Raw genomic sequence first — 17,676 nt, 5'->3', positions numbered from 1 at the left:
TTCAGGATGCTGCAAGCACAGAAATTGCATGAACACAAAAAGTATGGGGAAATAAGTATATTGTCCGAAATGAATGTTGTAGAAGATGGATCAGAACGGCTGTTCGTTACAAGATCTAAAGGGAAAAGGTGTACACGACGGAGGATCGCGAGGTGCAGCTGCTGTCTGCGTCCTGGGGATGGGCGGCGACTAAAGTGGAAGAGCCAAATCTGCAGCTGTCTGCTACATCCCACTTGGACGTTCCGGCGTTCGCGTCCCTTCGTCCTCCAGGATTCGGAAAACACGGGCGCACGAAGTTCCATTTATAGGCAGTTTATGTTGGGAAGGATAGAGCTGATGGGATCGGAAGTTGGGCTGTGGGGTTCTTTTGTTCATGATAAGAAATCTATGGTCAGCAAAAGAGACGCCGTCAGATAATTCCTGCCCAAGTAGAAAACTGCAACTACCTTTCAAATACTTTAGTCAAATAAGATTCGACTTTAACAAGTGAATGCATGGTGCATACAACTTAAATAAGTGCATGCTCGTGCTTAAGTCTTGAATGTAGCTTCATTTATTTCAAGGAATTAGAGAACACAGATTCGATATATACGAAAACTATAAAAAAAATCATTATAAGTCATAGGCTTGATGTGATTAATTGTTCACATAGTGTCACATTCGAATCCGTCGCTCTCTGCACATCTCCAACTCTGTTCTTGCTTGAAAAGTTCAAGACGTCTCTCTCTCTCGCTATATAAAAATCATTATAAGTCATTGGATTGATTTGATTAATTATTCACATAGTGTCACATTCGAATCCGTCGCTCTCTGCCCATCTCGAACTCTGTTCTTGCTTGAAAAGTTCAAGACGTCTCTCCCTCTCGTTCTGTCTCCCCCATCAACCAGATCAAATCCAGCTATTTCTATTGGCGCCTTTAATCTGCTCCACAGTTCTTGTCACTCTCTCTCTGTTCAGCGAGAAAACGATGGAGCAAAGGAAAGCCTTCCGTCCTCATGTTCTGATGCTGCCATGGCTGGCCCTCGGCCACGCTATACCACACATAGAGCTCGCCAAGCGCCTCACTGACAGAGGCCTCCGCGTCCACCTCTGCTCCACCTCCTCCATCCTCTCTTCCCTCAAGCAGAGGCTGCAGCAGGAGAGCTACTCGGCCATTGAGACGATCGAGATCCGGCTCCCACCGACCCCGGGCCTGCCCTCCCACCATGAGTCTACTTCCTCCCTCCCTCCCCACCTAATGCTTCCCCTCAAGAAGGCCTTCCATTCCTGCAAGCCCGCCATCACCAACATCCTCACCACCCTCAATCCCGATTTCATCGTCCACGACTTCTTCCCTCCCTGGATTTCGACCTTGGCTGCCGAGCTCCACATCCGCGCCATTCACTTCATAACCTTCAACGCGTCGACCGTCTGCTTCTACTACTCGTTCTTCACAAAGGGTACCACAGGCGATTCTCCTCTCAGAGCCATCAAGCTTCAGGACTATGAATCTCGATACATAGATAGGCTTCTCCGCAAGGAGCAAGCCGAGTTGGAAGCGATGGACGGATCCCCCCGATCGGTGGAGACATCGGAGAGCATTTTAATATTCAAGACGGCCCGTTCAGTGGAAGGGAAGTTTCTCGACTATGTGCAGGAGCTGACCGGGAAGGAGGCTGTGCCCGTCGGAATTCTTGTACCTCATCAGCAGCAGAAACAGTACTTGTCACACGACTCACACCTGCCCCCAGATGAAACCGAATTCGCCGAGTGGCTTGACGCCAGAAAGGGATCCTCGGTGATCTTCGTATCGTTCGGTAGCGAGTACTTCATGTCCAGGGAGGAGATCGCAGAGATTGCGTTGGGCTTGGAGCTGAGCGAGCAGAGCTTCATATGGGTGATCAGGTTGGCGAGAGAAGGAGGAGAAGAAGAGGAAGAGGCTGTGAGTAAGATGGAAAGGGAGCTGCCGTCGGGGTTCCTGGATAGAGTGAAGGATAAGGGGATGGTGGTGAATGGATGGGCACCACAGACGACCATTCTGAGCCACCCTTCCACCGGAGGGTTCCTCACCCACTGTGGGTGGGGGTCCCTGTGTGAAGGGATGGGGTGTGGGGTGCCCTTCGTAGCACTCCCTCTGAGCCTCGACCAGCCTGTAAACGCAAGGCTGGTCGTGGTGGAGCTGGGGCTTGGAGTGGAGGTGCAGAGGGGGAGCAATGGAGAGTTCCGGCGGGGGAAGGTGGCTGAAGCTATCAGGAGAGTGATGGTGGGCGAAGAGCGTGAAGAGTTGAGGAGGAGAGCAAAGGAGATGGCGGAGAAGATCAAGGTCGAGGACGAAGGAGGAGTTGCCGAGTTGATGAAGGTGATGAACAGGATGTACAATCACAGTAAGAAGTAGAACGTCCAAGGTCGGACTGCACTCTTCGCCGGAAGAACTTTGCTGGAATTAGGATGGACTGCTGATTGGTCGGATGGTTGTCACGTATAGCGATTACCTGAATCTGCCGGGATCCGCATGGCCGGCCTGATAGTTGATCCGAGTATAGCAGATCTGGCTAGCACCAAGCCGATTCTTGTTCTATTTTGGTTGTTTTCATTGAAGGTATAGATTGTGGATAGGACCTTTTAGTTAGTTCCTATATCCAAAAGATCTCAATTTTTCAGAAAACTTATTTAAGGGTTATGTTTTGTTTATTTTGGCATTTCTTATTCAGTTGATTAATAAGAGTTTAATCCTCATTACAGGTTTTCTTATGTTCTTTGTTATTTGGTTTAATTCTTTCATTGCTTTCTTTTATCACTCTCCTTTTGGTTCCCCTGCATCATTCTGAAGGGATTAGAGCCAAGACCTGTAATCACTACGTAATGAACACTTATTATTAGTATAAGATAAAGGGTGATGTGATAATTATAACCAATTTGCTAAATGGCCTCAGATTAATAAATCAAATTTCAAGTTCATTACTTTGCTTTAGCTGCCGCTAAGTATATCTGAAAATAGTTAAATAAATGTACCTGAATTAGTTGGCTTTATTTTAATATCTGAATGAATCTTCATATTTATAAACCATTTATACACGTATATTGACAATCACCGATTCATCGATCCGTCCCTTTCTGCCATCCTGACGTAAAGTTACTTTCTTGACTCAACCATCCACCGGGTTTCTGGCCATTGGCTATGGTCAATCCTCTTTCTCTCTCTCAGATCTGCAGAGCAACACATCAAGAAAACCATGGAGGAAAGGAAATCCTTCCTTCCTCACGTTCTGATGCTGCCGTGGCTGGCCCTTGGCCATGTAATAGCACAGATAGAACTAGCCAAGCGCCTTGCTGACAGAGGCCTCCGCGTCCACCTCTGCTCCACCCCCTCCATCTTGTCTTGTGTCAAGCAGAGGCTGCAGCAGGAGGGCTACTCGGCCATCGAGACCATCGACTTCCGGCTTCCGCCGACCCCGGGCCTGCCCTCCCACCATGAATCTACTTCCTCCCTCCCTCCTCACCTAATGCTCCACCTCAAGAAGGCCTTCCATTCCTGCAGGCCCGCCCTCACCGACGTCCTCACCACCCTTAAACCAGATTTCATCGTCCACGACGCCTTCCCTCCCTGGATTCCGGCCCTGGCCGCCGAGCTCCACATCCGCTCGATTCAGTTCATAACCTTCAACGCGACGGCCGTCAGCTTCTACTACTCGTTCTTCGCAAAGGGCACCAGTACCCCAAGCGATTCTCCTCTCAGAGCCATCAAGCTTCAGGACTATGAATCTCGATGCATAGATAGGTTTCTCCGCAAGGAAAAAGCCGATATGGATGCCATGGGCGCATCCCCCCGATCGGTGGAGACATCGGAGGGCATTTTAATCTTCAAGACGACCCGTTCACTGGAAGGGAAGTTTCTCGACTATGTGCAGGAGCTAACGGGGAAGGAAGCCATGCCCGTCGGAATTCTTGCGCCTCAGCATCACCAAGATCAGTACTTCTCACATCTGCCCTCAGAGGAAAGCGCATTCGTCCGGTGGCTCGAATCAAGGAAGAGAGCCTCAGTGGTCTTCGTATCGTTTGGCAGCGAGTACTTCATGTCCGGGGAGGAGATCACAGAGATTGCGTTGGGCTTGGAGATGAGCGAGCAAAGCTTCATATGGGTGATCAGGCTGGCGAGAGAAGAAGGGGAGGAAGAAGAGGCCGCGAGTAAAATGGAAAGAGTGGTGCCGTCGGGGTTCCTGGAGAGGGTAAAGGATAAGGGGATGGTGGTGAACGGATGGGCGCCGCAACTGGCCATTCTGAGCCACCCTTCCACCGGAGGATTCCTCACCCATTGCGGGTGGGGGTCGCTGTGTGAAGGAATGGGTTGTGGGGTGCCCTTCATAGCACTTCCTCTGAGCATCGATCAGCCCATAAACGCAAGGCTGGTGGTGGGAGAGTTGGGCCTTGGGGTGGAGGTGGAGAGGGGAAGCAATGGGGAGTTCAGGAGGGAGAAGGTGGCCGAAGCTGTCAGGAGAGTAATGGTGGGTGAAGAGGGTGAGGAGCTGAGGAAGAAAGCCAAGGACATGGCGAAGAGGATCAAGGGCGAGGATCACGGAGGTCACGTTGACGAATTGCTGAGGGTGATGGAGAGGATGTAGAGCGACGGTGAGAAGTAGAAAGTCCAAGGACGGACCGCATTCCTCGCCGGAATTGGGACGAACCGCAGATTCGTCGTATGGTCGTCACTGTAACTTTTTCTTTTTCTTCCTCTGTACTTTTTGAGCAATTGCAGATTGAAGATATTGGGAATGTATGGTACACAGTAAGATCTGCCGTGATGCACGTGACCTGCCCCCACAAATTGTTTCAGCCCATGGATGAACTTGGTCTTCCGGCTGAGGATCGACCGGAGGAGTTACTGGACGTCGTTTCAAACGCTACGTTATCAGTAGTTCAAGTCCATCATGTTGTTTGCTTTAGCTTCAAGTTCATTAGCATTGCTTTACCCTCTTTTAAGTCTATTTGGTAATAGTTAATACGTGATTAACTGTACCCATATTAGTTTGCTTTACATTAACAAAGATCTGAATTATTTGGTGGTATGTCAAGAAAGCCCATATATATATATCATGAAGTTAAGTATATTTTGCGTGTATTTTCTTAGCTAAAAAAATTAACTTTTCTTAACAATTAGCTTGAGAAAGATAACTTTGTGAATTATAACTATGAGGGTCGAGGGACAGACAGAGAATACCTTTTGATCTTGTAAGCAGGGGAAAGAAGAAAGAAGAAAGAAGAAAGAAGAAAGGTTTCAACGTTTTTTCACCAAGTGGTGGGGTTCCTCCCACCCACATGAAATTATAACTATGAAAACGATGTTTAAAAGTTGGGTGCATATTTGGCTATTGAATTTCTGAAGTTTACCAACAACATCCACCAATTAAGTTGAAAAATGAAAAAACGAAATTTCTATTAGTTTAACAATATATTGTTCAAACAGAAACTTCACGATTTTTTCATTTCAATTTACTTTTGGAGAATCTCATGTGTGTTTTAAATAATACCAAAAAGTCAGTCGTATCTTTCCTTCGATTGCAAATCTATACAAGATAAGGTCTTCTGCAAAAAAATTCTCAAAATTGGTAGAGTATCTGTGGGGAGACCAAGCTAGCTGTCACCTCGCACTACTATAGCGTTGATGGGACCTATGTTTTCTTAGAACATCGCTGTGTTTCAACTTTTAATGTGGAGGGAAAGGGACAGGGACACCAATATGTTCGCTTTGAATTGGGTGTTTGATTGAACCTTCTAAAAATAAAATATATATATATATGATTAAGAAAATTGGATAGACTTCTTATTTAACAAATAACATTCTATCAGATTTGGATATACATAAATGTCTGATTAGATTTGGGTACGGATTCACATCAAATTTATTTCTCCTGAATCAGGAAAATAATATAGAACAATAAAAAGTACTTAATCATTGAACTTGACAAAAATGAAGAATTATAGGATAGAGTGCTTAATTGGACAAAGATCAAACAGGGTTTTACTCTTTTTTTCACTCTTTTATAAGCAACACTTGGACCAACTTGAGCCGGCTCAAGGGATGACAACGGTTAGGTTTAAAAAAAATGTAAAAGAGAATGAAAGGGACGTAGGGAATTTTTTTAGTTTTATATAATAGCAGCTCTCAGTTTAGAATTTCAATTGTAAATCTCCAAAATTATAGATTTTGTAAACAACATTGGCGACCGGATTACAACAGTCCCGAGGATTCTTCGTTCCATTTCTTTTCTGTTCGTCCTCTTCACGCCTCATCTGAAGAGCCATTCCAAAAATTTACGCACTTACACATTTTCGTTCTTTTGAACGTTATCCTGATCACGTTGCCGACCACGATAGTCTCTGAAAGTCCCGCTCATGTTCAACGTCCCATGCATGACATGGAGCTTGACAGATAACAAGTTGTGTTGATCATTCCTGAGATGTTTAGTTAGGACATTGCTATTTAATCAATGTGAAAATGCACTGGATCCAAATCCCTTTCTTGGCAAACTTGTTGCTGATGAACTCCAAATCTACTCCTATATGTTCGCTTTTATTGTAAAAATTCGAATGTGAAGCAATGCATGTGGTGCCAACTTTGCCACACCAAGCAACAAGAATTTCATTACTCTTGATTCCCTTTTTTTTTTTTTGAAAAAATAACTCATCCAAGTGATTTCAGCTACAACATTTGCCATGGCCCTACATTGCTACTATGTACATATTTTGTCATTTCTATAGAAAACGTGTTTTGTTAAAAAAAAAACCCGAAAAAATACGATAAATTAACTGACCATTTAAAACTTAAAAAAATTGCATTTTTTCTCCTTTTTTTCAGTTTTTTTTTCATTTTTTATTTTTTAATTGTTGCAAGTTTACTTATCTTTTCATGTTTGTGTTATTAGTTTCTCACTTATTTTATTTTACCCTCATTTTTAGTTTTTTTTTTTTAATTTTAATAAATTACCATATTTTTTCCTTTTTTCCAAGCTTGTTGTATTATACCCGAGAAAAATATCGCCTTTTAAAACTCTAAGACGTTATTTGCGACTATGCTTTGAACTGTAGGATATGAGCTCAACAAATGCTACATTCTATCTTTTGGATTCACTGCCTAATCTACATCTGGATACAATTTCAAATTCTTTGACCCCCTTAATATGGATACAATTTCAAATTCTTTGACCTCCTTAATAAGAAAACCATAATCGATGCCTCCTTAAGAATGCGTTTCATTACTTTCCAGTGCTCATCCGAAGGAGCATGCAAGTATTGACAGATCCAAACTTAGCAGACAGATGAGAAATTGCGAGGGTCGTTTTGGCAGTTTGGCTTCCAAGAGATTGGTTTGTTACTGAACAATTCTATGGTATGCTTTTCTGATATAGAATCATGTTACCTAATGATCTCCGTTAATAGCAATCCCCCAAAAATAGTGAATATCTTCAAAGTCTTTGAGAGCAAACTCTATCCCTTCATGTAAGTTGATGAAACAAAATTTTTGGAGTTTCCAGTAAGAACAATATTGTAGTTGGTTTCACAAGAGAATTAAATGCCTGGAAATAATCAATTCCTTCCTTTCCTTTTTTTGAATGTAGCATTCGACTACCGCTTTACATCTTTCAAGTGAAACATCGACTTCTCGCTTTATTCTAAAATCCATTTACATCATGTTTTCAAATCTATCTACATCATTTTGTTTGTCTTGATCGAATGAGGCAGTAACACTTCACGAAGAAAATGTTTGAACGTGGAATAAGCGTTTGGAACAGGTGTTCCATGCACCTTATGATTGAGTCGCCATCAGATATGATGTGTACTCTTTGTTCCCCACGGTGGTTCTCATGAAGTCCACATATGAGTTAGGTTCATTTTCAGCGGTTTGTTCAACTCAATGGTGGAGCCAGAAAAATTAGGTAGAGGGGCACTCGTTTAAAACTACTCATATCTGGCGGGGCACTTGTGTGAACACACCAGTCACCATGTGGTTCCGCCATTGGTTCAATTAGAGGTTGCTGTTCATTTCATTTGGAAGAGTGGACTTCACACCAGTCACCATGTGGTTCCGCCATTGGTTCAACTAGAGGTTGCTGTTCTTTAGTTCTAGATTTCATTTGGAAGTTTCAGCGTGGCGACATCTTGATCGAAAGGAAGATGCATGGGAATGGCCTCTTCGCGGCATGCGTATTTTCGCTTGCTACGTATCTCATTAGATTCATTTTTGAATGGAAATAACTTTTCCTCGAAAACAACGTGACTTGAGGTGATAACTTTTTATCACTCTCATGTTCAAACACAGATACATATCCATGCAACAAAAACACATTTTTCAGATTTCGCTTCTAATATGTGTTTCCTGTATGTTCTTAAACATGGAAAGCACAGACAACCGAATACTTTCAGACATTATATTTTTTCATCCAGTTTCGAAAACAGTAACAAAGGACTCTTGCTTTAAGAATATTGGTGGGCATCCCCAACTACGAAATATATTGTTGTATTAATTTACGAAATATATCTTTCATTCAATTGAATTCTTAGAAGCAAGTTATTCATCTAAAATGGACTTAGTTTCTAGTGCAAGTTGATGTGCAACAGATCTATCTAAGCTGCTGAAATATTCATCAGCGGACGCCATGTTGGTGGTGGCTAATTAAAGAAGAAGAAATGGAAAACTTGATCCATTGGATTTATTCAGTAGATCCAGATTTTTTCCGTACGTTATTTTTTTTTTATCATGTTTTGGAAATGGATCTAGTACCCCATTTTATGTACTTTGAATCTAATATTGGGATGTACATTAGTTCAGGGTTTTGCATATGACTACTCATTTCTGGTTCATGAGGATGTTTTTAGCAATCTGGTGGTTCTTTCTTTAAGATTTGAGATTTATAAGGTGCAGTATATGAATGACTAGAAGCATGAGCCTTGCAAAGATCAGGCAGAATGGATTTATTGGATTTGGGTCCGGTAACAGATCCAAATCGCGCAACATCATGGCGACGCAGGGAGATCTCGGACCTTTGACACCAAATAGCACACGCTGCGCGCATGCTTCCACTGGTGACCAAGGGACGTTTTCCATAAAAGTATATGCATTATTAGCTGTTTCAATCGGTTATAGACCGATAAAGTGATTAATGAAAGCTAAAACAGTAATTAACATTAAAAAATATTTAGAGGATATGTTTAATTCTACATGAAGACGAAACTAGGATGGGTTTTGAAAATCATATATATATATATATATATATATATGCCATAAAAAAGCAGATGTCATTTTTGTGGAAATAACTTTCACTAGTTACGTTTATGATTTCACCGCGAACGAAAGGCGCAATTTCGTTTGCCGTCTTCCCATTGGTTTGCAGAAACGAAACCTTGTTTTCAGGACAACTAGCAAAGCGTGGCTGATAAAGACTGCTGCAGAGCACCAGAAGAGATGAATTCAGTGTGCAAGCTGGAAAGGAAAGCGTCTTCCCTTTCCTGTAAAAGTACGAAGTACAGAAGGACTTTGACGTGTGGCCCCAGCCGTGTTTGATTCCTGCCGCCAAGGGTGGAAGCCACGACGACGACGCCATGCAGATCTTTTATATTCTTTTGTCATGCAACGTCGACAAACTTTTTGTCCACGTCCAGCCAGCTAGTCTTCCCACAGCCTGATCTCCGCCTCTTCCGATTCTTCGCCGACGTCGCAGTCAAACGATTGGTGCCACGTCGGAGGGCTAAGCAGCAGCCCTTCCGCCATGCTCGCCAGCAGCGCCGGCATGTTGAACAGCGCCTCCTCGTCGACGAACTCGCTACATTCTTCGCCACCGATCGCAGCGGCCTGGTCTCGATGTCGTTGTCTCTTAACTTCGCCCGTGCTGCCCGTCTGGCCGCCAGGCCGGAACGCCTCTGCGGCGGCCAGGGCGGCCGCCTGAATGTCGCTCGGGCTGGTGGACGTGGGGCGCGGCAGCAGCCTCGCGGAGTCGGCGAAGTTGAGGAGGGCCGACTTCCCCCTGAGGGCGAGCGCCGCGACGTCGTAGGCTCGGGCGGCCATGTCGGCGCAGGGGAACGTCCCCAGCCAGATGCGCGTCTTCTTGAACGGCTGCCGTATCTCGCACACCCACTTCCCGCCCTTCCGCTCGCGGACGCCCCGGTACACCGGGTGCCTCGTCTCCCTGAACTTCTTCCGCCCGGCTTTCTTCTTCGGCGTGTTGCAGGCAAGGTGGTGCTCGCCTTCGCCGTCGTCCTGGCGACGGAAGTTGTTGGACGACGATGAGGACGACGAAGAAGTGGACGAACACGATTGTGCGTCTGAGTCCTGCATGGTAAACAATCGAGATCGAGGGAGAGCGAATGCACCCCAACTGTGATCTGACTGAAAGAAGATGAAAGAGGCTAGTTTGAATTTCAGAGACGTTGCTGTGGTAGACGAAGCTTGGAGCTGAAGAAAGAGAGCGAGAATTCGAAGTAGCAGATATAGCGGGAGGAGGAGGAGTCGGTGACGGCGGTGGGAGAGCGTCCGCGAATTCCACGCAGACATCCACACGCACCGTGATGTCTGTGTGGGGAGCAAGGTATGAAAGGGCGAGGGCAAAGTCGGTTTTTTTTTGGGGGCACGTGAGCATTTTGGACGACGCACGTGCTTTGCACTATAAAAACAAGCCTTCTGATAGGAACCCTATATATATCGTCATTATCTTATTTTATTTTTAGCATAACTTGTGAAGCAGCGGACGTCATTAATTTAAAACTCTCGAGCAGGCGGATGCGTAAGGAGCACGCCATCAATTTGATCACAATAATATTCAAACTAAAAAAGAAGCTTCCAATTGCTAAACTCCTGCTCACCAGCAAATACAATCAACATTAGCAATTAAGCAACCAAATGTTTCCTTTCATCCATCCCTTCCGGCCCCGCCACCTTAGCCAAGAAACTTGCGGCTCCCGTTGGTTGCCTTCAGCGAGAGGTTTTCCCTCTCTGGTGCCTTCACCGCGAAGTCTTCTCCCCAAAGCGAACTCGTCTCTCGGAGGGGGGCGGGTATGACGCAACCTACAGTGGCCGTACCGGTCAGAGGCGGTTTCCGGCAGCAGCAGCGGTGGCGGTGAGGATCGACGCCGCCATTGAGTAAAGACTAGCAGCTGCCAAAAGTCGGCGGCGAGTTCGCACTTCTCTGAAGGGACCTTATCCTTTTTCTCGCTTCCAGCCATTGACTGCAGAACTAAAAACCAAAAGATTGAGGTAGAGAACCCCATTTTCTCCTAGCCTTCTTAATGAAAAAGATTACGATATACCAACAAACTTCGGAATTCCCTTCTCAAATTAAAAATTGATTTCTCCCGAAAAGATAAAACAAAAAATGAAATAGGAAAACTATCACTATCGCCCTTGCTGTAAGTAATTTGTTCGGTTGCATCTGCAGATACCATCTGTGTTATGTTCTTCATCCTTTATGATGTGAAAATTCGCAGTAGTGGGGCCATTCCTTACATAGACGTTCTCCAGGGAATGAATCCACACGCATGTCCACCTGATATGAACGTTTGGACCATGCCGGCTTCAAAATATACACGTTGCATAGTGATGGAGATTTCTTCCTTTGTTCAGTTCCAAGTTTTCTTCCAAATCTTCCACATACAGTGGATTCTAAGTTGTCAATGTATTTATCGACTTGATCGTTGATTTTCTAAGATTGAAGATGAAGAAAAAAATATTAATGAATGTTATATGATTAAAATTTTTGTATTTCTTTTTTCTTCTTGATTTTCCATGGGCCTTCTGTCTTAAAAAGATGATTCTTTATACCAAATCGTTACCGTTACCGTTAGGTCAATGACAAAAGCCGGCCTATTTAATTTTTTGCTTTAAAATCATTTAAATAAAATTCAAGCATCTTAATATATTTATAAAAAACTATTTTTGATATAATTCAAGTTGCTTTTATTAAAAAATGCGAAGTTTTCTATTATCAAAATGTTAACGCTTTATGTATTACATCAACCTATTCTTAAAGTTTGTATCATTAAAGTTAAATTCCAAAATAAATACCTTAAATATTACATTTAAACGATCTTTTTTTTTTAAATCTGGTTTATGTCGATTGCCCGTATGAATATATTTAAAAACGTGAAACTTGCAGCAAGCACTAGCGCGAGATGTCATATGTTGTCCGAAAATAAGATTATTCCGTACGAATATTTGAGGGTCCAACAGTGGGGACATAGCTGTTCATTTGCGTGTCCCGTGGAAATCTCCTACCAACGTCCTTGTCTTCTTGAGAGAAAATCCTAAAAACCAATAATTTCGATATTTTTATTGTCCGCAAAACAATTATTCGGTGTAGTATGATTTTATGTTTAATATTCCAGAAATGTAAAACGCGTCGTAGTTTAAAGTTGACAAAAGAATTGCTTAAATTTTTTCTCATAGCGTTTTTTTTTTTATTTGGCACAATAATAATATAAGAATACTATATTAAACCTGTACTAAGATCCAGCGGGACGGCGACCAGATTTGAGATTTAAATAGTAGATTGTGACGAAAGGTTCAACGCTAATTCAACAAACTTTAGACGTCTTTAAACACACGGTAAACTAATTGAGGGACACTATATAAGTAAACAATTGAAAAGCACAATTATATAAAATACGCAAACATGTAAGATCAACTAATATATATATATATATATATATATATATATATATATATATATATATAACCATGGAATGAGTCCAACACCGCCCATTCTGTTCACCGAGCTTTCTCATGGAGTTGTCAAGAAACAGAGAGAGAGAGAAGTGCGTTTCATAAGATGTAATCCACCGGCTTGTTTTGTACTGTCAGGCTGCAGACAAGAGTAAGGCCGACGCCATTGAAGCTTTGCACGAAGCCCATCAGATCCCATTAGTGCTGGAGGATAAGATAGATTGTTTAATTTAGCTAATCATTTACTTTCCTTGTTATAATAGCATTGCTGGTGGTGTGTAAACCGTGTCTGTCAATTCTTTATTTTCCTTGTCATTGCAGCATGGCTGGTGATGTGTAAACCGTGTGTGTCAATTCTCGTGAGCGCTATCCTTAAACTGCAAACGATGGCGACGCTGCCACCCAGAAGAAGGCTTCCGTACCAACGGTCACCTGTTGCATGAATCACCAGCTTCCATTATTTGAGCCGACAGATCTCCTTTCCTTAACGACGTCAACCGCTGCATCAGCTAAAGTTGTCCAGCACACGACCTAAGGTCGAGGTAAGTGCTATCGAAGCAAGAGCATTACAAGCCATGAATCTCTCTCTCTCTCTCTCTCTCTCCCTCGGATGTGCATACCTACATATAGGAAAGATGATAACAATATCGGACAAGGTTTAAAATTGGCTGATTAATTTAACAGAGCAATATGAAAGAGTCGTCACAACAGATTAACCAATTGAATCCCGTTTGACAATCTACACATACAAAGGCAATGTAGAAATTATTGACAATCATCTACCGGGATTTCTACCCTGTTCATCTGAACAAGGATATCGGAAGCCTGAGAACTGTGCGCAAGGATGTGAAAGGCTAGATGACAATGTGGTTGAAGCAACCGACTGGGGATGAGACTGCATCTTTGTGGCAGAAAATGGAGCTCCAAGATTAGAAAATATGTGATGATTTTGTTGACTTCCATGAGCAGGACCAGGACTTACCAAATCAGAACAAGGAAGCAGAGGGTACTTGTTCCTCGTTCCAGCACCATGTACGACACTGGGAGGTAGCCTGAACAGATCAGCACAGCTGATAAAGGGAAGCTCCACGCTAGCCTCGGTTCTCTTACAACATTCGTTTTCTCGAATCGTTTCCCCTTGACATGATGATGATTTCCCCACTCCAGACAGGATGGAGAACTTAGCTAGCTGAAGGCTTTTCAATGCACGTTCTACTTCATCCATTGAACCGCTGCTGGTGGTAGAACCTCGTGATCCTGCAGGTCTTAGCGGAAGCTGACTTTCGGAGGACTCTTGGGAAATAGTTTGGAGTTTTGAGCTGCTTGGTATACCTGGAGAGGAAGCAGCTCCCACTAGAAACACAGGCTGCTTTCCTTTGGCTTTTGCAGCACCTGAAGTTTCTTGTACATGATGAACAGGAGTGGGCCCACGCTCTGCCGGAGAATGGTCTGTTGATCTGTTGCTGGTTGTTGATCCGGAATCAAGTCTGTCCTTGGGGAAACCTTGACCATTTTCTTTACTGATATTTGCTTCCACCAATGTATATGACAAAGATTTCTTCTCTACAGCCAACCTGCCGCTTGACGCAGCTTTCATTCTTGTTGTGACAGCTTCAGGTCGAATTTCATCCTGTGAGACACCGGATACTGACCCATCATTTATCTGAGCTTCATATGATTCTGACGGCGATTTAATGTAAGCAAAAGGGTGTTCAATCTCCAGTAATTTAAGTGGTCTAGTAGCCTTTACGGCCTGATCAGAAGGCTGTGCAGGTCCAGGGGAGATCTATAACATATATAGCATTTGACACAAATCAAATGACCAGCAATAAGCTCAGAACTATACGTGTAACAAAAACGGTGAGGTTTGTTTCTGTTCTGTAGTCTGTTTTCTCTGCCTGCATTACGACTTGTTGTGCTAAACTATTTCCGGGATTATAGAGGCCTGAATAACCAAGTTTGCCTGATTTTCATAAACACAGACTTTCACAAAAAGAATGTGCCATTTTTGAGATCACGCTTTCAGTGCGTAGTCGATGCACACTTCAGAAAATGTAGCTCCGAAAGGAAAAAGAAATCCTAGAAAACACTTTCAACCATGTATACCAGATATTTGAACTTCACGTGTATCTCTTTCAGATGTAATAGTACTGATAATGCTAAAATGCTTCTCTAGTTTAAGTGTTTGAGTACATGGAGAAGGAAATCACATCATGATTCATCACAAAATGTATGATTTTTTATATAATTAGGAAGCGTAGAATAGGGCGCAGGAACTCCTCTTCGAACTTGGGTGAATATCGACCTTTCAATAAATCTCTTTCACAAATAAATTTCTTTCATGAAAAATGAATGCTCATTTTGGAGATCAAGTTTCTTAAGATGCTTGTTTGAGATGCATTAAACTATAGTACACAAAAGGACAGACATACCGAACCAGAAGGAGCGACTCCGTGGACCTTCTCCTTGTTTTCTCTCCCTTCCTCTTTGGATTGGTAGCAAGCTTCTTGCTCCGATTCTCTATTTATCTCTGCATCTTCTTCAGACTCATTTACATTAGTACCAGAGTCAAATTCACTTCCTTCTTCAACTGGAGAACATAGATCTGCATCCTTTGGGAAAAGCTCAACGTAATTTTCTTCACCAGATGTTTGTTCTGGTGTGGTCTCGGAGTAAGAAAGAATTCCTTCACATGGTGAATTCCAAATCTCTTCCTGCCCAGTCCTTGATGCACCTTCATCAGAATATTCAATCCCATTGTCTCTTAATATCGAGAGAACCTTTGCAGCAGCCTTCTCAGCCTTCTTTTTCTGGTTGTGCACAATCTCAAGCTGTGTCTCTAATTCAACAACCTAAATCAAGAAATGTTTAATCAACATGAGGCTTCATATCACTTAACCAGAGTCGTCATTTCCAAGGACAGAAGAATAAAGAACAGTTACTCTATGCCTCAACAAAAAGCAAATAGAAGGACATGAAGTAAGCCAAATTATTTCTGTTAACCAAAATAGACACCACACTAAAACATAAACTGTAGCGAAAAGTGCCACAAAGAGAAGCGCCATAACTGGTCATGAAAAGGATATTTGCTTTAGTGATCAGTAGCTACCAGCCATTGCAGGTTTTAGATCGCATTTCTCAAATTGTCATTGTTGATTGCTGGATAGCAAAGAAAATAATCTCTGCCAGCAGATTTCGGGGTGAAGATATTGTTCATTTTTGGCAAACTCAATAACAACCAAATTAAAGCAGGTCATGGACTAACAACAAGAAACTTGGATACACTCTCTTTGGCAGGGTCCTCTTTAATTGGTGCTAGCCCCCGTCTTGTTTATTTATCAGATGCCCATCTCTGTGGCTCCGATAAAGAGGGCAAAAGGACAAAGCAAGATGAAGGCCGGCCAAAACGGCCGGTCATACTTGCAGCAAAGTTATGCTGAGCGAAGACATATTTATACAGACTACAATTAACACGACCCATTATTTTTCTCCTTTCTCTCTTATTAAATGTGATTTAACAAGGTAAAGAAACGACTAACGAATTTAAGAGTAGTTAAAAATTGTGGGGATGCCACACCAGCATAAGCTGTTCTCACGAACACAGTAATGTGGCGAAGATTTTGGAGGAGGAAACTATGCTTTAGCGCACAAATTTCAAGACACATACCTTGAAATATGTGCATATAAAGGTGCTACAGGCCCTAGGTAGCTTAGCTCTACCTCTATTGCGTACACATACCTCATTGCCATCCCCACGTGGTTTCAAGCCGACAGATAAATACATGAAGATGGAACGATTATGCCTTATTGCGGGATTTTAATCAAGAAATCGCACTGATATTTGTGAGATTAAATTTATGCACCTCTCGATATCTGGGTATCCGATTGACATGGGACGGTCTGACGATGATTCACAAAATTGTGCTGGAAAGTTTTTACCAAATGAAATTAGTTAATGGACCGTACTGAATATGAACCAGCGATTCTCCCTTTCGAAATTAAACATATTTTACAGCCAGATATTAAATATATTATACAATCATAACTTATTACACTTAAAATTCCTCTCTCACGGACGGAAGCCGTGAACAAGCAAACGACGCTGTATATGAAAATTGCACAAACGGATACCGAATTTAAGTCTGTAAGCTACGACATCCCCACTTCCTACCAGACAATTCATTAGGATGGGTAGAAAAATGAGAGAAACTCAAAAAACACAAAAGCCGAATTTTCATGGCCATATGGAAAAGGTATCAGACCTTCGTAAAAACGTCTACAAATTCATCAATCAAAATCAAGGAACAGAGAGAGACCGAAGGAAGGGAAACCTGATATTTACCCGTTGCGCCAACTGATCAGCCTTCTTCCTGGCGATTTTCGATATCATTCGCTCCGATTGCAGCCTCGCTCGGATCTTCCGCTCTTGCTCCTCCATTTCTCCCACCTCCCCAAAATCTTCCTAGTTCTCCATCTCGGGAAGAGCAGAAATTCTCACTCCTTTAGTTGATCTTCCACACCAGAGGACAACAGAGTACCCGCAGCGAAGAAAAATTTTCACAACCAAGTCGAAGTCTTGCAAAATCCTAAACTACCCAGAAGAGGATTCCTACAGCAGACCTTGATTCTCGACGATGGGATCCGATGGAACAATGGAAAACGAAGGAGAGATATAAGAGAAGTCGCCTCAAAGAGTGCAGTCCTTAAGTTTTTCCGATAATCTCCCTTCAGTCTTTTCCAAAGCAGGATCCTTATGAATTGTTTTCCATTGGATGTGTTCGTTGGGTCCACTTCACTTTCACAGCGTCTTTCCTTTGCTTGACCGACAGATGGCAAAAGTCAGAGAGGAAAAGCAAGACTGTGGCCACTAATTCTGCTTGGTTCGTGAAAGATCTTTGTCATTTTCACAGTGCATGTGCTGTGAGTAGCTCCGTCAACTAAGCTCACCCCTCTCTCCCGCCTCTCTTTTGCCAATGCGTCGCCGCGCGAC

At 43.0% G+C, this 17,676-nt stretch overlaps 3 protein-coding genes across 4 annotated transcripts; 1 reads left to right on the top strand and 2 right to left on the bottom strand.

Moving 5' to 3' along the window:
• Window positions 1–809: 809 nt before the first annotated feature.
• LOC116264263 (uncharacterized) lies at window positions 810–5,043 on the top strand. Its single transcript, XM_050080548.1, has 2 exons — window positions 810–2,374; window positions 3,114–5,043. The coding sequence occupies exons 1-2, from the start codon at window positions 969–971 to the stop codon at window positions 4,597–4,599; spliced, it is 2,892 nt and encodes a 963-aa protein (XP_049936505.1). The 5' UTR covers window positions 810–968; the 3' UTR covers window positions 4,600–5,043.
• A 4,363-nt stretch (window positions 5,044–9,406) lies between these two features.
• LOC116264521 (dehydration-responsive element-binding protein 1F-like) lies at window positions 9,407–10,624 on the bottom strand. Its single transcript, XM_031644799.2, has one exon. It carries the CDS (start codon window positions 10,521–10,523, stop codon window positions 9,639–9,641), a length of 885 nt encoding a protein of 294 aa, XP_031500659.2. The 5' UTR covers window positions 10,524–10,624; the 3' UTR covers window positions 9,407–9,638.
• A 2,707-nt stretch (window positions 10,625–13,331) lies between these two features.
• Window positions 13,332–17,430, bottom strand: LOC116264982 (uncharacterized). 2 transcript variants are annotated; one of them, XM_031645473.2, is made up of 3 exons: window positions 17,029–17,430; window positions 15,119–15,538; window positions 13,332–14,472 (listed from the first exon to the last, which is right to left on the bottom strand). In XM_031645473.2, exons 1-3 carry the CDS (start codon window positions 17,122–17,124, stop codon window positions 13,462–13,464), a joined length of 1,527 nt encoding a protein of 508 aa, XP_031501333.1. In that variant the 5' UTR covers window positions 17,125–17,430; the 3' UTR covers window positions 13,332–13,461. The 2 variants fall into 2 exon arrangements, with proteins under 2 accessions (XP_031501333.1, XP_031501334.1); XM_031645474.2 differs by having other exon boundaries at window positions 13,332–14,316; window positions 17,029–17,429.
• Between the last annotated feature and the right edge of the window lie 246 nt (window positions 17,431–17,676).

This window comes from Nymphaea colorata, chromosome 11 (genome assembly GCF_008831285.2).
Source record: "Nymphaea colorata isolate Beijing-Zhang1983 chromosome 11, ASM883128v2, whole genome shotgun sequence".
Classification (NCBI taxonomy): domain Eukaryota; kingdom Viridiplantae; phylum Streptophyta; class Magnoliopsida; order Nymphaeales; family Nymphaeaceae; genus Nymphaea; species Nymphaea colorata.
The sequence above is the reverse complement of the archived record's forward strand: the minus strand, read 5'-3'. Positions and strand labels throughout refer to the sequence as shown.

Excerpts from the sequence above, each read along its gene's own strand:
- LOC116264521 (XM_031644799.2), bottom strand. The coding sequence starts at position 10,523 with ATGTCTGCGTGGAATTCGCGGACGCTCTCCCACCGCCGTCACCGACTC.
- LOC116264263 (XM_050080548.1), top strand. The coding sequence starts at position 969 with ATGGAGCAAAGGAAAGCCTTCCGTCCTCATGTTCTGATGCTGCCATGG. Across the intron at positions 2,375-3,113 it reads TACAATCACAGTAAGAAGTA|TTACTTTCTTGACTCAACCA; the intron begins GAACGTCCAAGG and ends CCTGACGTAAAG.
- LOC116264982 (XM_031645473.2), bottom strand. The coding sequence starts at position 17,124 with ATGGAGGAGCAAGAGCGGAAGATCCGAGCGAGGCTGCAATCGGAGCGA. Across the intron at positions 15,539-17,028 it reads CTGATCAGTTGGCGCAACGG|GTTGTTGAATTAGAGACACA; the intron begins GTAAATATCAGG and ends TTCTTGATTTAG. Across the intron at positions 14,473-15,118 it reads GAGTCGCTCCTTCTGGTTCG|ATCTCCCCTGGACCTGCACA; the intron begins GTATGTCTGTCC and ends TATATGTTATAG.